General features: G+C 37.2%; 2 protein-coding genes across 7 annotated transcripts in view; one reads left to right on the top strand and one right to left on the bottom strand.

The window, feature by feature from the left end:
* TDRD9 (tudor domain containing 9) overlaps positions 1 to 21,263 on the bottom strand; it is an 83,995-nt gene that overhangs the window by 58,858 nt on the left and 3,874 nt on the right. For all 3 annotated transcript variants that reach the window (XM_065838818.2, XM_065838819.2, XM_071809698.1), the window contains exon 2: positions 4,863 to 4,969. In XM_065838818.2, coding sequence (XP_065694890.1) covers positions 4,863 to 4,969 — 107 coding nt within the window. The remainder of the gene's footprint in view (positions 1 to 4,862; positions 4,970 to 21,263) is intronic.
* Positions 16,678 to 20,635, top strand: RD3L (RD3 like). Of its 4 annotated transcripts, none has more exons than XM_071809700.1 (4): positions 16,678 to 17,005; positions 17,897 to 17,985; positions 18,560 to 18,865; positions 19,717 to 20,635. In XM_071809700.1, exons 3-4 carry the CDS (start codon positions 18,567 to 18,569, stop codon positions 20,012 to 20,014), a joined length of 597 nt encoding a protein of 198 aa, XP_071665801.1. In that variant the 5' UTR covers positions 16,678 to 17,005; positions 17,897 to 17,985; positions 18,560 to 18,566; the 3' UTR covers positions 20,015 to 20,635. The 4 variants fall into 4 exon arrangements, with proteins under 4 accessions (XP_071665801.1, XP_071665800.1, XP_071665802.1 ...); XM_071809699.1 differs by having other exon boundaries at positions 17,894 to 17,985; XM_071809701.1 differs by lacking the exon at positions 16,678 to 17,005 and adding an exon at positions 17,012 to 17,686.

Here is a 21,263-nt window from a genome sequence, read left to right as displayed (position 1 = left end):
TGGAAGAAACCTCGAGCTGCCACAGAAAAGATCCCAGTGTCAGCATTTTCCTTCTAAAGCAACACAGCCTTCCCACCTCTGTCAGGTCTTCCATGTAACAATTGCAATTTTGAAAAATGTGCTAAGAGTATACAACAGAAGACAGCAACGGTTCTATAACAGTGCTTATAAAAAAAAAAAAAAAGACAAAAAAATGAATTATTTGTTCAGATTCACATTATAACTTTCCTTTAACACAGTAAAACCCCCATGTATTAAGAATTCATTGACCTAAAATTCAGTTAAGAATTTTACTTAAAAAATAACAAAGGAGCTAAACAGAAACAAATGAACAACTATCTGTATTCATGTACCTGCTGAGTAACCAGATAAATTTAATCAATTTTGTATATTTAATTCTTTTCATTAATGAAATCTAACTTTTTAAATATTTCCTTTTATTTGACAGGTCTATGTCCTAAGCACAGAAGTTCGGAAAAAAATTCTACCAAAAGTAAACAGTCATCCAATGTTTGCCACCATAAATATGCAGAGTTTGAGAACTGGCAGCCATACAACCATTTAGTAGATGCTGTAAGTACTAAAACTGGAACAGGCTGCCCAGGGAGGTTGTGGAGTCTCCTACTCTGGAGACATTCAAAACCCACCTGGACACATTCCTGTGTAGCCTCACCTGGGTGTTCCTGATCTGGCAGGGGGATTGGACTGGATGATCTTTCGAGGTCCCTTCCAATCCCTAACATTCTGTGATTCTGTGAAAAATGGTATGGTTTGTTTCTTTTCTCTACAAAACATGTACTCTGTGCTTAAACTGAACAAAAACATTACTGAGTTTGCCTGGGGAACTAATACCATGACAACTGTGAGGCTTCTCTGTTAGTATCTAGAGCAGACAGAACAGTCTTGGGCCTCAGTAAACTGAGAACTTCAGATGAAGAGCATGACCTGACCCCAGCTGCCATGAAAAGGCCAACTCAAACAAACCAAGGATACAAACTGTTTCTGAAATCCAATACGATCATTAGAGAAAAACAGAACAAAACAAAATTGGGATTGGGAACTTGGGTAGTCATCTTAGAAGACATTAAACCCCCACTTTTTCTTTTTTCTTCAAAGGAAAGGTATTGTTCTGAACAATGAAGACTTGCTGCAGAATAGAAATACTTGAATATACACCCCTATGAAAGTTCCAAGGTTATTCTACTAATTTAAAAAACCACTCAAATGTGAACTCTATACAAAACATCTATTTTAACATCTATTTATGTAATAAATCCCCAAATGAGAACTGTTCTTTAGAAAAACAGATCACTTCTGCAAATACTGTGGCATCTACAGATTCAAGGAGTTACAGAACTACATTATTAAGACTCAGACAGCAAACCAAACTACCCCACACCTTTATAAGTCATCATGCTCAAACACACACCTTGGATTCTGATGTACAGAGAATGCAGGACACTTCCAATCTGACAATAATATATTGAGGAAGTATCCAACTGCCCATCATGCTGTTTTATTACAAGATTTCTGTGTATAAGAACCATTAATACTAATCCAGAATAAATAATGATATCAATTTCTCTATTTAGCATCAGTGCAAAAAGAAACTGAAAACTCGGTTATAAGAAAGATGAACTTGCCTGCTCACTTTCTTTTCTATTATAATAAAGTTATGTAGAGATATGCCATGAGTAATATAGTCTATTGCCAATGGAAAGAGCAATTTTCCAACACCTCGGTTATTGTTGTCCATATAGCAGGTGTATTCCTTCTGGTACCCGTTTCCTGAATTGAATTTAACCCAAGATTAGATTTTTGTATTCACCAATTCTGGGAGATTGTAAAACTGGATCTTGGTATTTGCCACTAATCAAATTTCAATGAGATGCACAAAAAAATATATACTTGAAAGTACGAGTAGGTAGGTGAGTCAACTGAGATGCTTCTGTGTCACTGATCATTCTTCCACTGAACTACAAACACACAAAGCGATTACAGTTAGCAAGCCAGCTCATGGGAAAGGAAAGCCACAGGCAACCACCAGCTTCCTGCACTGAGCCACAAAGCATTAGGACTGCCCAGTTAAGTCAGAATGCAAAGTACATGAAGATATTGCTGAATCAGCCCAGAAGAGCTTAATCCACAGCCCAGGCAAAGCGATTTTCCTTCCTGACGGGGGAAAACAGGCTAACAGTTTTCTGTGTCTTGAAGTCTTGATTGCTGAAGGATGCCCTCCAGGTAACATTAGAACTCCTAAGAAAACACCACAAGTACTTAGTCTTTGCCTTCTGTTCTCCATTGCAATCCTCTAACTTTCACATATTTTGAATACAAAAGAATTTGAGATGAAGATTTCTGCTATGATTAATTTTCCTGGAATGAATCTGTTCTGAATCCAAAACATTTAAGGAACTCTACAACTTACACTTTTTATATTTCAGAAACCTGATCAGAAATAATGTTTAAATTGCTTCTTCTCTGTAAGCAACTACCTCACCTGGGACCTATAGGATCCTCAGAAGAAATCCATTTAATGGTGTGAAAATAATGTATCTTCATTAGAGGAGAAGCAGATTAGGCATTTACACTCGTCCTCTCAATAAAAAAGCATTTGCTCTTGTAAGAAACTGGAAGGCACAAAATTTACACTCAACAGAACACTAAGGCACAAGCAAACACCGCAACAGTTTCAGTAACTCTGCAAGATTTAAAATAGGTGGACCATTTATGTGGAAGGTATAATCCACAGTTAGAACACCAATTCAGAAAGAAGGAAGCAACAGGAGCACCAACTCTGAAACCTTCAGGGCAAACCACCTTCTCACTTTCATGCTGTGCTCCTTATCTCTTGACCACACTTGTACTCAGAGTTGGAGCAGTAAGGCCTGGTCTAGATAAATCCTTGATCATTTATGACTATTTTTCATGTTCTTAAATAGAACATGCACTTCCAGACTGATATGGTTGCTAGGCACACGTGGGTCTTAGAGTTCTTGAAATCTCCACAATTACCATTTGAGAACAGCGGTGTCATTAACACATATACATTTATAATCCATTAAAATTAACATTACAAGTATTACAATCACTCACTGAGCATCTTTATTGTATTATCCTCTCATAAGGATGAAACATGAAAAATATCTGTAAGTCAAAGCCAACAGCAATAAGAACCAGGATTTTCTGATGTTTTTGTGTTATCCTACATCTAGGTGGGATTTGGCAGTTCCCTCTCAGAATCCTGCAGGAATCTTCCAGTCCCGTCACTATCCCATCAGCTGAGGGTGCCCCACTGGATTACACACAGCTGGGAGCAGAGCAGTGACCAGAGGAGGCACCAACACCACAGGGAACAGCTCCTGGAGCAACTGAGACACCAGACCACAACACTGACAAAGAACAGGAAGAGAGGGAAAATAGGGACAGAGGAAAACATCTAACAGATTAATAATAAAAGAGTATGCATATGCTAATATTTTAGTAATTTTTTTTTAAGGTTCTTTCCCAACTAGATGGTTTTTAAGTAAGTTACAACTGGAAGGCAAAAATAAATATTAGGAGGTATAAATTTCAAGGACAAACATTTTAGGGTAAAACAAGTGGAAAGAGGTATTTATAAAATGGAGTACCGGGACGACTATGGAGAAATATTTTGTAACAAGTCTAAGTTATAACCTTCTTTCTTTTACAGGAAGGACACTACTAGCATCAGTTCCATTCAAAATTAAGCAGGCCACCAGTGCTGCTAAATTGCTAGCTGCAGAATTCTGATTTAATAGCTGAAGGACATTACGTTTTACAGTACTTCCTTGAATTAATCAATACCGCAACACCTTTAAAGAAACATCTAAGGAACTTAGGCTTAGCCACTGCACTGCTGTCCTTCCTTCACTAGTAAAGCACATGAAAAACTATGGAACACCACATTCCTGAACTACAACTTTCGAAGCTTCTTCCAGTCCCTTTATTCATGCATTTTCACCATTCGACACCTCCTGCTGTCCCAGAAATTTTGTGTAGCATCAAGTGAACAAGACACAGTATTCTGTGGTGATATGCTGCACATGCTGGACAGGCCAACGGCACCTCCTGCCTCTCAGCCGAGGGCAGACCAAACAGCTTCAGCACCTACATGAGTCCCAGAAGTCATACGATGTGCAGAAGCATTGAAGGACAGTAATTTCTAAATTTGTCAAATTTTGGTATATCAGCAAAGGACAGAAAAATGTATTACAGAGAATGACATGCAGAACAGACAAAACACATAAATGTCCTTTTCTTGGGAAATCAGCCACATTAACAAATTTGGAAATTAGGAGGCACAGTAAGAATTTGAAGCTGAGCTGTCCTGACAAGTGAGTCAGCCTCATACTGCTTTTACCAGAGCTCTTCGGAAAGAAGTGCAAGCAAATTTCTCTCTAAAGGGAGTTCAAAGCAACAATCAAGTACCCACAGAAATAACATGGAGAGAAAATGGGAAAACAGAATAAAGACGTGAATGCAATGAGTGGTATCTTTTCCTGGCAGATATGCTTCAATCACATATCTACATTTATCAATACAATAAACCAGACATACGCACATGTATCTATGCAGCAGCATTACACATTGTGGTTTCAAAAAAATACAGTACTTACTTTTTAATACCATGCCTTATACAAAGCAAACAAATGCACATACAGCATTAAATAATCAAGAAATACACAGTAAGGTTTCATAGTTTTTTTTAGAGGAGGAGATGGTAAGAAAGATCACAGGGAGGAAATGGACAGGTGTATCTGAGTTTATAATAGAAGCCAAATGTGTGTGTGTGTGTGTGTGTGTGTGTGTATATATATATATTTTTTTTTTTTTTTTACCTGGTTTATAGACAAACCGATCATTTCCAACTCCACCTAGCTCTTGTGCCTCTGCTTGTTTGTATTTGTCAGCATATTCAGTCCCAACACTCTCTGTGATAGGCAGCCTGAAGAGGAAAGAAATGACAAATCAATAAATGCTTCCCAATCTACTGGTCACAGATATGTCTGCAAACAACAGCTTTATAAACTAAGTTCAGCGTCTCTATGTCAAGCAGGAACTAGTTCAATGAACAAACTTCAGAAACAAATTTTGTCTCTGCAGTTAGATACCAGCCTGAGGAAAGTGACACGTTAAATCTTTTTGTTTGGATTAAAAAAAAAAAAAAAAATTATATTTTGGGAGCTCTTGTTAAGTTTTTAATACCTAGGAATTTCTCTCCTAATAAAAGTGCAATATTTTGTCTAGAAAAAATGAAACAACTCTGTTTCATCCATTCTTGACACAGTACAATTAAGAAAATACAGACAATTATTGTGTGATTCTCTGAAGACGGGGAAGCAGACAGGAGTAAACACAATCATCTTACTGCTTTAAGGAAAGAACTTTGGTCTTTGAGCCAAGAAATGATTGCGGCTGAGGAAAAAACAACACGCACACACAAAAACACCCCAAACCAAACCACACCATAATCACCTGATCATCTAATCTTATGGAAATTCATTACACACAAGACAAAGTCTATCCATGACATAAAGAGTGAAATAGGATTAAAAAAAATTTCTCTTCTACATAGACAGCGTAAGAAAACCACATGAATTTCACCAGGGAACAAAGCAGCATATGTACAATAACTACATGGTTATTAAATCATAAACAAACTTGGATGCAGAAGAGTTCTGGACACACTAAAAGCACCATTTGACTTTTTTTTTTTAAAAATCAAACAAAACAAAACAAAAAAAATAAAAATCAAAAAAACCAACACCGAAAAAAAAAAAAAACCAAAATAAAAACTAGGAGTCAGAAACTATGGTTTTGCACTTTAATTTAAACTCTGGGCCCAGTGCAAGCTTTTGTTACACAATGCATAGCAAACCTGCTTCTCAGCAGCTGTATCTTCGAGACATCTTATAAAAGGATACTGTCGCAGAAGAATCTATTTCTTGACCCTAATAATAATCGACACTGACTCCAAAAACAATTCAGCTGAAGACAACAGGGCTTGTGTCACACAGCTCTCATGATAGAGTAATTCACTGTACCTTGATGACACCGAGCACCCAACTTTGGACACTGCAAATCCTGTGCCAGTGCAGCTCTGCCACAAACGGCTCATTCACATCAGTCGTTACTTCTGAAACACCCCGTACTTGTCACCTACTGCTGTCAATAAAACAAGAACTGGCTTCTTATCCTATTTTAATAATATTTTAGGCATGTAGCTAAGGCAATTTTTCCCTGGATCTCAATTATCTTTTAAAGCAGAGTCCAAGAGGAATACGTGCATCTGCCCAACTGCTACAAGAGCAACAGCTGCCTATTTTCGGCAAGCAAACTGCAGTATTTTCATCATTCTAATCCTTCTGGAACAGCTGGGACAGGGAACACTTCACAATAAGCCTGAATCTGAGGTACAAGTCAGAAAAGTTCATGCACATCACATCAGACCACTTGTTAAGTAGGTCATTCCAGGGAATGTATATAAAATACAAGTAAAACTCAAGAATACGATGAAGGTCTCAAAGTTGAGCATTTAGTTGAAAAGAACATATTTAAGTTTTGCCAGGCAATCTCAATTTGGCAGCATTGTATGCACATACAAAACAGATTTTAGTGATATGACCAATTATTTGTCCTTTCTGTAAAACTTCAGCCTCACACACCTTCAGGCAAGAAAACCTGGTTATGTAGCATATACAACTTGTCCTTCAGTCCTCTGCAAGAAAAAACCACCAACTGATTAAGACAGTAAATGCTACCATGGAGGAGCAGGTACTACTTGACTTTCAGAGCCCTGAGCAATAGCAAACAAATCATGTCAACAAAAAAACTCCACAGAGGGGTAAGGGCTAAGGATGGGAAAGGTAGAACTGTGATCCTCATTTGTTGCAGAAACCTTGCAGAAGCATCAGTATTTAAGCAGCAACTAAAGTCAGCTACGAAACAGTTTTATGTAATACCATTCACCTAAATGCTCCTGGAGATGGAGTATTAAGCAATTCAAAATGAGCTCACAGAAGTGTGTCCATGCTTTTGACCTTTGCCTGCACAGCTCCAGGAAAATGAGGACAGTACAACCTCGGTGATTTGTGAGAATACATTAATTGGTTTTGTTTGGTTATCTGGATATTTTCTTTCAGAAATTAGGTTTTCCATCTTCAGAAAACAGCATGCAATAAATAAACCTCAGGCTACACAGTGAATGAAGAAAATATTTAATAGCCAGTCATTAAGAATGAACATTGCTCACTCGATGCACTGAATCAGGATACAGTCTTGGGGAAAATCATATGCAATTGGGGAATTGCATATGGGCACATGAAATTAACAAACAACCTTCATTACATCATTTCTCAATGTTTTAATGATGAGCTTTGCAGCTTTACAAAATTAAAAGCTTACAGAACATCGTTATTTTTTAAGCAAAATGGGGGAAAAAAAATCATTACTAAGCCCTCTGGCACACTCCTAAATCATTAGAACAATACAATCCTTACAAGTAATCTTTAATAAGCCATCAATAGGAATCATCATCTCATATATACCTGGACAAACAGAAAGGGATGGAACATTTTTCTAATGAGTTTCAACAAACATTTGCTGACAGCAGAGGAATGACAAGATTCAGAAAATTCAAATCCATTCCAGGCTAGGAAAGAACAAGACTAATGAAGGGAGCTTTCTGGATTCTGCTTCTGAAACTCGTGTCTGTCCAATATACCCATTATGTCTTCTCCATTTCTGCTCCCTCTGACACAGTGAAAACCCACATTTCAGTACACCTGCCCTGTTAAAGCATATATTGATTAGGCTTTCCAGATTCCAGCCTTGCTGCTCACCCACCTTGAGACTCCCCAAGGTCTTCTGATCCCTCAAACATTACAGCACTGGTAAATGATGACTTGTCAGTTGCACACAAGAAACACATTCAGAATTTTAACAAATTAAGTGGCTGTAGGAAGAATTTTTTTACTCTAATGCAATTACTGAAAAATTAATGTAATCAATTTAAGGGAACACAGGAGATTTCAGATGCTGTTTTTTCTTACTTCACCCTCATTTTAAAAAAATACGAGAGTTTGACCTTATTCAAATCAAGGGCATGTTTCCTCCTCAAAAGTGGTCAGATTTCTGTGACTGAGCCTGCAAACATACGACATTACGTCCATCCTTAGTGAACAAAGGCAGACAAAATTAAAAAAGCACCAAGAACACAATCAATTCCTAATGTCACTCAACAACAAGTAAATCTTGATATGTTCTAGTACCTGTAAAACATAACATGTCAGCTACCCATGAATGTGTACACATCAAGATCTACCTGTTTTGGAAAACACTCAGAAGTAGCAGACATGGGAACTTGGAGCCTGACAAGCAGTGGTCAGGAGGACATTTTCTATACAGGGAAAAAGGCAGTACACAGCATGACCCTTTCTGGAAGAAAATTAACACTGTTTCTGCTGAAATAACAGACTACTTTCCTTATTCCTTACTATCTAGTTTAACTGCTATAACATTTTTATGAAGTGTGACCGATCTTGGCACATATGACTACTTAAATTAATTTTGAGCATTTGATTGGGACAAAACCTTTAAAAATATTTCTTATTTGGGTTTAAAGGAAAACTGCATGTCATAAACATAAAATTAAATGCAGCTGCCACTTCAGGGTAATTTCCAGAAGGGAAACACATTTTAACACCAGAAATTGTTGACACATCCAATTGTAAATGCTCTCCAATACACAGAGGGTGCCTTTCTTCAAATAAATTCAGCTAGAGAAAGGTCTTCCTTTTCTTCAAGCTATAGAGTGACCTCTAATAAGCCAACAAGGCCATCATAACAGAGTGCATTCAGTAAATGCTTGTATTTGAGCATTCGAAGTATTAACCAAAGCATTTTTACATATATTTAGTTACCAAAAATAGAATCAATTGCCCAGTCTCAAACACAAGTGTGACAGGTAATTTGTGTGGCTCTTTTCAGTGACATATACTACAATGCCAATGAACACACCTCATATCTCCAGAAGTGACGCTTGAAAAAAAAGCCCTATTAAATGAACAGATACATACAGTCTTATTCCCTTAAAAAATAACTACTCAGCAGGAAACCTGACTGTATGAAGAAAATATTCAAGTATGTAATGAAATTCCAAGGATTAAGATGCTTGCTTATCCAATTTCAGACTCAGTCTCTAACTACTTAATTTTGGGTATAAGCTCCTATTTAAGGTCATATAACTTCAAGAACATTTCCATCTTGGAGACAAACAACTGAAAAATCCAAGTGTTCTAGGGCTGTGTTTTTGAAAGTTCTTACAGATGTACTTTTTGCCGATTTACGTTCTGCCTCATTTGACACAAAAATCCCTGCTCACATGGGACTGAGAGCTGAACATAAAACTAGTGTCACTTATTCCACAGATCACAAGAGGAGCACTGCCCTAAGCCACAGCTTCTAGCACACACACCAGCTGTCCACCTACTTTGAGATCTTTGGGGGCAAATCACTTGAAAAAAACGCTTAGCCTTATAGCACACAGAGCAATATTTTGCTGTACAATTTTAGTATGATATATACAGTAGACTGTTTCAAAGTCTCTTCTCTGAAACTAAAATAATGTGACACTTTACATAACTGAACATTTGCCATGACAGTAAATAACCTTCTGCTGGGTTTACTGAAGGACATACTAAAAATTCCTTTTAACTGGCAGTTGGTGTCCCATACCTTTAGAAGACTGGTCTTAACTGCAAAAATACACTACCTTTAACGAAGTAATGTACTGTAATTCAAAAGCCATAATGTTTCAGGTCACAAAAATAGATTGTTAATAGAATTCAGAATAAGTGAAACGTATGAAATACTAAATTTATGAAGTAATTTACAGATTATTTTAAGAATCTAAGAATAAATGAGGTGCACGCTTTTTCCCCACTCGAGAGCTGTTCTGAAAAGGTAATTAGCTAGATTTTAAATCTTTATATATGGGCATCTTAAAGGCTTGCACTGCTCTTCCTCACAGCAGTTATTCAGAGCTCCTGTTTTAAAAGCTGGGGAGATGGAGAGATAGAGGGAGTGCACTAAAACTACTTTACAAAATCCTGAAAAGCTCAAATGGAAATGTTTGGATTTGGATAGATTATGTAAACTCAACATCTCAGAAACATTTCTTCTATGTCAAACTAATAGCTCTGCAAAACCTTCCATCTTCCACCCTTAACCACAGTTAAAATCCAAGAAAAATAACAACCACAAATGCCAGGACAAAACATCCCAAATCCTCAAGTTTACTGTCTCCTGCTTTGGAGTTTCAGGCCAGTGGGGGAAGCTGGGATGAAGTGCTGGGTTTCACAGAACCGGACTCTTCTTGGAGATGAGCCGTTGATGAACTCCTCTTTCTGCAGCCACAGCTCAAACAGGGACTGTTGGAAGAGCACAGCTGTCACCTGTGGCAGACGGTGACAAGCCACACAAGCAACTACCTCTTTACCACACATGAAACACCTGATATTAGAAACTAATGTTGTTATAATTACTTACAAATTAGAAGGTGGGTGATTATATTTATTTATTTTAACCAAAAGCACAATTCCTCTATCAAACATTGTTTCTGATCCTTCAGCAACATTCCCACAGCAGTCCTGAAAACTTCAACATTCATCCCTCCTCTTTAGCCAGAGAGGCAAGGAACTTGATCAAACAGAAAAAAAAACAAAAAACAAACCTCCCATAACAAGAAAATTAAAACAAAAGCATTTGGTTATCAACATGGTAAAATCCAGCTTAAATCTCTGAATGAAATACAACACAAGTCGAAGACTGTGCTGAATTAAAAAAATGCTTGTTAATACTAGCATCAAATGCAAGAACCCCTCAATTTCACACTCCCATGTAACTCCCCTGCCTATTAGTGAAGTGTCACCAGCACCAGAGACATTAATGCTACAGACAGTCCAACTGGAAGAAATCTGCTTCAAACATGTCCCAGTTTTATTCATCACAGCAACAGAAGTACAATAACTCACACAACTTTCTGTCAGTTAACACTGCTAAAAGAGAATTATTACTGTTCACAGCTGTCACAGCAAAGACCAAACAAGAGTCTTACCAAGAGGACTCTCGTGTATGCTCATGGGAAGTTTTGTTCATAGTTGTTAAGAAGTGAAACCCACAGTCTGAAGCAATCACAGGAGGTAGACTCGCCATATGTCTGCAGCCTGAAACAGCTACAGTGAGTTGTTCTGTCAAACTGGAAGAAAAATGTCCTGCAAAGTTGATCATTAAATCCAAAGAGTGAGGCTGTGTTTATAAATGGAAGCAAATCATGCAACCTGCTAGGTAGATAGCTACAAAAATTCAATCTTGCTTTTCACAGATGACTGGTAGCATTGGTAACCTTTCCATCTAACTGTACTGGGCCTGGCCACAGAGTTAATTTTCTTCATAGCAGCCCCATGATGCTGTGTTTTGGATTTGTGGCCAGAAAAGTCCTCCTAACAGATTAATGTTTTAGTTATTGCAGAGTACGTTTACACAGCATCAAGGCCTTCTCTTTCTCACACTGCCCCCCCAGTCAATAGACTGGGGGGGTGGGCAAAAGGTTGGGAGCAGACACAGCCAGGCAGGTAACCCAAACTAACCAAAGATTATTCTATGCCATATACTGTCATGCTCAGCAATAAAAAGGGAAAAGATGGGCATTTCAGGTTTGCCATCTATTGCTTGGGAACTGGCTGGGCATTGGTTTACCTGTGGGAGGTGGAGCATCGCTGCCTTTGCATCACTTGTTTTCTTTCTCTCTTCTTCCAATTCTTCACATCTTAAAACGGCTTTTATCTCTACCCCCAGTTTTTTTACTTTCGCTCTTCCATTCTTCTACCCCATCCCACTGGGGATGAGTGGGGAGTAAGTGAGGGGCTGCGTGGTACTTGGCTGCCTACTGGGCTTAATGTGTCAGCCCTTCACACAAAATCCGAGGCAGCGAACAGTAGTATGTGACTGTATTACTTACAGATGCTAACAGAGAAATACGGAACATATACCACTATGCCAATGTGTTGAAATGTTAGCTAGCTAGCAATGGTTACAATCTGTTATCAACATTTTTGGTCAAATAAGAAGCGTGATAATTTCTTGATATGTCATTGTGAGTCTCAATCATAAGGAAAGATATATTTCTTGCCTCTTTCAGTTGCAAGAGTCAGTAGCATCTCAGATGGTATAGACGCCATAAAATCTTCCAAAGTAAAGAATAACAAGGTTCTCCTCCACCTGTTCTCACCATTTGTCACTTTGCTGTTCACATCAGTGCAACAGTCGGTTAAATGGAAGCATTTCTGAAAGGTTGATTTCATTTTTATCTAGAAACACTTCTGTGAGATGGTTTAAAAGCACAGCCCCATGGCACCAGACAGGAAAACCAACGGCCGCACAGCACCAATGATTTCTCAAACTGGCTGTCTGACAAAAGAGAAGTGTGTTGTCCAACAATACAAACAATCAGCTCAAGTAAGTATTGAATTTGTAGTTCTTACAGAAAGGCATAGATAGCAGTCTAGGTAAACCTGGAGCTACTACTTTTTTATTATAAAACCTGGTTGTCAGTCTAGGAAGTTCCTTCGCACATGTGATGTTAAGACATATCAAGACTAAAGTCTTCTTGCTGTACTCAGAGCTGGATTTGCAGCTTTTCTCTCAGAATACAGTTACAGGAACCTCACTTGTTCACAAGTAAGCACTACACTGGAAAAACAGTTGATCCCCAGAGACCTTTATTTGTGAGAATTTTGGATTTTACAAGAATGATAGTCTGTTTCAAGAATATGCCTTCTGTATTACAGCAAATTATTTATTACAGTAGTACTGAAAAGTCATAATCAGAACGTAAAACTTACTAAACCACACACCATGCAAATATCCAAGTTTCCTGTGCTAAATAAATTATATTACTTAGTTTTTTTTTTTTAAAAAGCTTTCAAGATATTTGAGAAAGCATTAGCACAAAATAAACATCTTGTGTCACCTCTCTTTAGCTAAGAAATATTACCTTGCCATGAACAGTCCCATCTTCTAAAGTAGCTGGTATTAAGGTTAGTTATGATGATTTCCAAGTAAGAACCCACTTTTCTCTAATGCTACTGCTTATACTAGAGGAAGCTCCCCATAAACATCCACAAAAACACCTCACTGTTATTCTTCAAGCATTCCTTTGGAGTTATGCTTTGCCATTGTAGCAACAAAGCTAAAATCCAGGTATATTTAGTACCCTCAGAAAATGCATCCTAACTTGACTCACTCCATTTCCCTGTGGTATGTTCCAGCCATTTAAATCCATGTCTGTTGCACTTACATCACAACTGTATGTAAATATTCTTACTCTATAGTTGTGCTATGCCTTTAACATAGAGCTGAGGGGTCCTAGTTGGTAACATACAAAACTGTAAGAGTATCAACGAGGAGAGATTCAGAAAACTTTAAAAGCAATCAATATTTTTACTTAAGTAAATGCTAAATTTTAGCAGCCTCACACCAGTTATTTGATTCCAGAATATCTTAATCATCAGGTGCCCCATAACAATTCTGATGTCAAACAGAAAGAGGCAAAAGAGCAATTCCTAGAACATTTTGAGTACCAGTCATTTTCGGGTTAAAGATTAGGCCGTGAACCGGACTTTCACATCTTCACACCAAGCCACACTTGTCTGAATAAAACTACTTCGAAACAGAGGGTTCTCACAGCAAGTGACAGGTTTAGATGGGTGTCTTCAGCACAAAACACACCCAGAACGTAACCGCCACCACAGATGCAGCACTGTCTAAGGAGAAATTCTTTAAAGATGACGTGCTAATACCACAGCAGATTGGCGCTTCTTTCCTCTCAAGTAGGAGGAACTAACTCCTCAAGTAGGAACTAACAACAGACTCCCTAAATATGCTTCCTACTAACCAGAATGAATCAAGCAGGAAATGGAACAGCGCCTCATATTTAAGGGTGAAAGAAAATAACAGAAATAATAGAATAAACACATGGCCGCAGTAGGAACTGTTCTGCCACGTGTACCAGGACATGCTTGTTATTATGACTGGTGATCTATGGAGTCAGTCATTATGAAGATCACCTTCTAAATTAGAGGCTGTGTGCATGTTTACTGAAACCAGTGGGGAAAACCCCCCACACCTTTCCATATTAATCTATTCTAGAGTAATTTTATGTAAATTATGCTTGCTCTGTGTACACGGGAATATAAATTAAGCTACTTCAATGATTCCTCACTTCTGTATTTGTAAGCCACGTCATGAAACCAGAACTGCTAAAAGCCACAGGGAAATCAAATATATCCACCATAACACATAAGAGATCCTCACCACAACAAAGCAGAGTCACTGCTGCGAATGTGTATTTAGATTGTTCCATCACTTCATGAGATATTCCTCTTTCTCCTTCCCTCCTCTAACATCCCAACAAACCAGGTTACACAGTTTCCTAGCCAAGTCCTTAAGTGAGAAACATCTTTGTAAACTGGTAGAATTGACAATCAGATCAAAAAGTAGGAACTGTTTGATGTGAATCTCCCCTGTACTTGTGGTTGGCTGGAGAACAGCGAGTATGGGAGATAAAAGACGACATTAACACTTTAGAATACATTTTTTTTTTGGTATCAAGAAGCCCACAAGATAAAAAATAAGCTAATCACCAAGGTTTTAAGAAGTCTGCTGTATACATACACATTTTAAAATAGAAAGAAATAACCTGTGTGTCTTACACAGGGATGTAAAGGAACAGATCCCATTTTATCCACTGGCTGTCACCCTTGATGCCACATTTAGTCAATGAGCGTGTGCTCTTGTACAGCTATTGTTTTGGAATAAGGCTCTTTGCTGATGAACCTGGACCTGCCATAGCAAGAAAGGAAAGACCACTAAAACTGTCTGAATTGATTTATGGAAGGAAATATGCACTCTGGCACCAGCAGCTCTTGCTGCTCCCTCAGTTCAATTTGAGAACAGCACCAGAAAACAAGCCTAAATTATGCTACAGAAAGAGAAACGCTCACATGAAAAGACACTCTTTCTGATTAACCTACGGAAGAGGAGGTATCATTCATGGCAGTACAAGGAAAACTACTAAGTTGGAGAAACAACAGATGTTTTAGCAGTTCATTAGATTCCTTTCCTCAAAAATTAGGAAAACAAAGTAAAATAAGGATGCTGAAGTAAAGTCTAAAAAAAGTTCAAAGAATCTTCAATTTACATTTTATATTATACAAACAGACAATTAGGGTTAATTTACAGGAAAAAATCAATTAGCAAACACCTGCTCTGCTGCAATGGCAGAGTAAATTATGGCTTACTAAAAAAAGAGAAAAACTATGCATCATTATATAACTAATGTTATGGTCTCACTCAAGTATTATAATATGTTTTAGTCACTAATACCAGCAGGGAAAAATCCAGAAAAGGAAAATATAAACTATAAAAGAAGACCTTGTTGGGGTAAGTTACAGTAATAAAACAAAAGTGCTAGGCCTGAAACTTTTAGAAAATTTTTAAAAAGTGAGTAATGAGATGAAGTGCCAAAGACAAGAGAGATTCAGAAGCTTAAGATGACAAACCACTCTTAAAAACACAACATCTCAGAGTTATCTAAATCTACAGAATGAAGGAAAGTGCAAGATTGCTAGATGAATGTTAAGGAGACCAAAACATTTTTCCCCAACAATGAGAGAGTCAAAGAACATAAAAAGGCAAAGAAACCTAAGGGAAAGTAGTAAAGACTTCACATAATTTGTTATTTTTTTAATTGTAATTTTAGGAACTGCCTAAAATTAATGAGAAGAATCAAAATTAAGCTCCCCCCTCAGGTTAAATAATAACTGTATGTCCTAATAAAGACAAACTCGCTAATGCCTTTGGGGCACAGACCCACTATCAGCCAAAGTCAAGCCAAAACTTCTGTCCCAACATAGCCCTGCAGAACCACAGGTACATTTAGGGATGGCTGGATGGAACTGTAAACCTCCACAAAGCTTTCAGAGTTAATCCCTGGCCAGGAACTGTATAAAACACTGCTCTTCTTGGAAGGTCCAGTTCCCAATGCCAGCCTCACATGCGCAGTCACCTCCTCCCTAAGTACAGATCTGAAACAGAGACAAAAGAAGCAGCAATACAAATGTTTAGCTTTAATCTTCTCCTATCACTGGAAAGATAAATATCATTCTCAGTATCCCGTCTCACAAAATTTGATGATGTAACCAAAGATTATGTAAAACAAAAAAATTGTTGTAGGTTTCTCAATTAATTTGCACACCTTTCAGTATGCATCTCCTTAATCTGCAAAGACACTACAACAGTTTCATACTGTATGGCAGTTTACTTTCCTCTTTGATACAGTGGAGAAAAAGGTGGTGACACGTTAACTGTGCTGCAAAGGAGGTGGCAAGAAGCATTGTAATTTCATCTGAAAATCTGTCAGGACGGTTCTGTCACCATAAACCTACCTCCCTTTTTCATAGTACCACATACAATGCAATGTGAAAACCTTTCAGTTGAAGAGGATTAATACTGACATTTGAATTTTTCCAATGTATAAGTAATATCAACTTCAATAACAGCCACACACATCATCTTTTATGTTGTATGACATCTAGAACAAATCTACAGAACCCTTGTTCTCCCAACAGCTCAACACACCGGTGGAGGCAAAAAAGCAGGAAAGAAAAATACTCACAGAAGCAAAGAGAGTCATTAGAACAAGAAAGAGCAGAAGAGAAGGTTTTTCATACACCATGCCTACGCTTTAGATTAATAGGAAGAGACCAGATAACTGGAACGGAAAATGGCTGCTTCAGCGACCTTTAGCATGCACGATGCTATCCCTGAAAATGAATCTTAAAAATGAATATGCTCAAAATACTCATCAAGGAAAGAGGGAGCTGGCAACTGACAGACAGTTGAGAGAAAAGCAAAGTCTATGGTAAGACTTACAAATCTGGGCTTTTTGCATCAGCTTGACCTCAATTTGCATCTTCTTATCATTCTATTCCTTTAATTAGATTAATGTGTCTTTCATGGCACACCGTAGGTGTTACAGACTGCCTTCTTAAGACACATTTGAAATGTTAATTAAAAATGCTAACAGCTATGCACAGTAATGAAAAAGTGTAGTACCATGAGACTGATGAAATTCATCTGGAAGAAGTATTTAATATAGCAGCAAAATCCTGGGTAACTGTCAAATAGTTATTATCTGTCAACACTCACTTAACAAAGGCTTTAGCTGATCTTTCCTAGAGAAAGACTATTCTTAGCTGTTTAAAAATGACTGTAGAACAGCCTGATCCCCCTCTAATGGGAGAAAAGTCTTCCAGCATCTCAATGGCCTGAAAGTTTAGTTTGATGATAAAAGCAACATAGCTATTTTTAGCACTCTACAGGCATAAAAATACAGCTCTAAACCGTGACCTACAGCTACGCACAGCCAAGCATCACATCATACGACAGCCTTAACTTCAGCTAGAAGCACATCTGTAGCTGCTCCAGACTATCGTTATTCATCTCACTATCAACAATACCTTTGGACGGATTTAGCAACAAGCATTTGAAATTGTTACCATCTTTTTTTAAATTGCTGCCATTGGCAGAACTCAATTGAAAGGTAGGAGATCTTAATGGACTTTGTAGAAAGTATTTGAGACCATGTTAGGTTAAATGGATTACTGCTTCTCTCTGGTACAGAGGATGAAAAAGAACTTTAAGAGCAGAAAAACTTAAACTGCCATATTCAGTACAGAAAGTCATTCTTCTAAGTACAGTTTGAGTAAATGAATAACAAGAAAAAAGAAAAAACCTTGTTTTCTTCCAGCAGTAATAACAGCCTGGGAACAGGATATGCTACAATAAGAGACCTTCAAGCAAACCCACCTGAAACAACACTGCTCACAGACAGCTGCGAAGGTAATTTATTTTATTTTATTCCAATTCATGTTTGTGTCTGCATAATTTGTAACAAACTGCAACTTAAAAGCCTATTCCATCAGATTCCTGTCTCCAAGTGATGTAAACAAGAATTTATTTAAAGTAAAAATTTATACAGAAGTTCCAAAACCAGATCACTCGGAGTTCTAGCACTTAACTTTAATTACTTTTAAAATGTATGGGTTACTTTCAATTTCTGAGGCTCGGGGTTTTGTTGGTGGTTTTTTGTTTGTTTGTTTAACCATCTATACTACCAGGATAAAAAATGAACTATTTTCAGGATGATAGATAAGCACTTTTAAATGTTATAAACTTCCCATAGTTATGTTAACTCAGAAAACAGACAGAAAATATTATAAAATGTAAAGCTTGTCAGATTTAATTATGGCTTGGCAATTATCATTGTCACTATTTATATTATATTCCAAAATATTTTATAATCACTAATAAAGTTTCCTTTAAACATTCAGCTGCTAAGAAGGAAGTCTAGAGGTACAAATACTATTGGTCAGAAAGAAATAAGAAAAAAATATTTTTTTCTTTCGCCTCACAGCTTAAAAATGCCACTTTTTGGCTGGATGAAATGGCCAAAAAATGATTCCTACAAACCCACAAGATATCCTGGATCAGAGGTAGTTACAAAAACCCTGCTGAGGGAACTGAAATGGCACCTGAAAGAGCGTGAAAGATTAGTGCAAGAAATTGAAAATGAACAGAAAGTCCCAAAGACTGGCACGGATTACAACTGGCTGAAGAATTACCAGAACCCTCAAGCCACCATTCCAGCTACTGAGCAACGGCAGCTCGAAGTTCTATGCTCACAAATCCAGCCTTGCCAAACAGGAACTGTTCTCAGCAGGTAATTCTTTTCTCTAACTTTGAGTACTTTATCGTAAGTAAGATGATTCTTCTTCCTAATTCAAGTGTATATTTGGCTCTGATCTTTCTTCCAAAGTAACAGCGACCAGTAACTGGAACACATTTTTAAAGGTGCTTTATAAATTATATCTTTGCTTTAATATGTTGTACTTAAAGGAAGTTTTATCAGGATTTTCCTGGTCTAATCCAAAACAAGGGAAGCCTCACATGCATGTGACCTCTCAATACTTCCAGTTTTCCCCCTTTATCCCCAGTATTTATTAAACAGTAACTCAATAACCAAAAATCAAATGAAAGCACTAATGCAATGTACTGGAAACCCAGCCTCACTGTCCAAAAAATACGTGAAAGGTTATAAAACCAGTAAAGAAGTGTTTAAAAAAAAAATCCATTTAAAAAAAATTAACAAACAAACCCCCCTACATTTTACAACAAAAAATTCTCCTATGCCTGTATTTTAAATAAATTTGCTAGGGACATGTAGAAATGACAGAACAAGGCTATGTGCCTTTTAAAGCCCAGAATATACCTAAGGGCAAAGTCAGTTTAAATTAAGTTACCCAGATGGGCCACAAAAAATAAAAAAAAGAGCATACTCAATAACAGTAGCTTTCAATCCTCATAATAGCCGGAACACATCCAATGCATTGTTAGAGCTCTTTTCCTCTTGTAATCTTTTGGGGGAGGTGTGTGGGGAAATGTGGCAGCAAGGAATAAATGACACCAGAATACAGTCACTTCCTTCTCATTCCTCTCCCCTTTTGAGACTACAGACAAAACAAAACAGTTTTAGACACTGGTGATTAGATTTCAATTTTTGTTTGTTTCTAGATTTCGTGAAGTTTTGGCAGAAAACGATGTTTTACCTTGGGAAATTGTCTACATATTCAAGCAAGTTTTAAAAGATTTTCTTACCACCATTGAAAGAGAAAACCAACAAGACCAACTGGTAGATGCATGGAATACAAATTGTTCTGAACATTTCAGCCTGCGTGGAGACAGTTCCAACAAATCAGACAAAGACGAAATCCCCACTGTTTCAAGTTATGTCGACAAAACCACACAAAGCATGTTTCCCACCTTCTCTCATAGAATCTGGAATCTACCCTATTACTACCCATCGAGTTAAGTCAGTTTGTGTTTCTTTCAAAAGCTATGTAGCTGTTTGCACTCCTTTCTAGTGATTGCCATCCACAAACTTAGGAATAAGAAATGTGACATGCTCCCCTTTTTCCCCAAGTTCAGAAATTAAAATGTTTGATTATAGCTAGTATGCAGTATACGAACTTTACCTTTATAATACCTTAACAATGTTGTGTTTGAAGGCACCTTTTAACCAAAAATGTAGATGGTTCTAAAAAAACTGAAGCATTTTACTTTTAGCCATATACAGATGTCAACAAGAAAATACTTCTTTCTGTATTATGAAATAGTATCAACCCACAAAGTATTGGGCAAAAACTTCAGTATTTGTCACGTAGCTTTTAGGCTCTATGGGAACTTTATACTGTGGAAGATAAATGGTTTAATATTATTATAATATCAGTTATACCAAATAAACTGATAAAGACCCTTTTTGGTGCTGAATAGTTATTTTTTAACTTCAAGAATAATTCTAAAACAAAAACAATGCCAGAAGTTATAACATGCTGCATGTACTGTTTCTACATTTATTCCAAAATGTAGTCTGCACGTACTGAAATGGTGTGAAGATAGACAACTAAATTAAAACATTGGATATTTAATGGCATTTAACAACTAGCTCCGTATTCTTTAAGAAGTTACTGAATCATTTTATTTCAAATAGTTGTACTTCTTCATTTGACTTACTGGAAGTTAATCTGAAACCCTGACTCTGGATTGAACATAAACTTCTTGATCAAATCAGACAGTTCTCTTCCAGAATAGCAAAAGAGTCAACAGATCATTCCCAAAGCAAGAGCTCATCTCCTTAAGTAAAACAAAATTTCATGGTTTTCAGTTGCCATCATCTATCATTGTGGGTTCATAATAACGTTTTATAAGACTGATTGGATACATAGAAGTTACGGTCACAGCGAACAATTAGAGCAGAAAATCAATGAAAACATATGCCAGAACTCAGTTTGCTACATTTCCGATTGGGCTCCCACCACTGTACGTAACAAATTTTTACATCTTTTACATAAGCTCTTCATCTGCAGATTTCCTTTTAATTTGTCTGCCACATAATAAGAAAAAAAAAAAAAAACAAAAAAAAAAAACAAGACTCACATGGCCCAATTCATAAAATGTACTATTTTGCAAACACAGAGGAAAACTGCTTCCTCTGATATTTTCTTCAAACATACTGAAAAAGACATTCAGATTTCCTTAAGGTGTTAACATACAACTGAAAG

The sequence above is a fragment of the Patagioenas fasciata genome, chromosome 5 (assembly GCF_037038585.1).
Source record: "Patagioenas fasciata isolate bPatFas1 chromosome 5, bPatFas1.hap1, whole genome shotgun sequence".
NCBI lineage: Eukaryota > Metazoa > Chordata > Aves > Columbiformes > Columbidae > Patagioenas > Patagioenas fasciata.
Note: the sequence above shows the minus strand (reverse complement) of the source record. Positions and strands in the feature narration are given on the sequence as shown.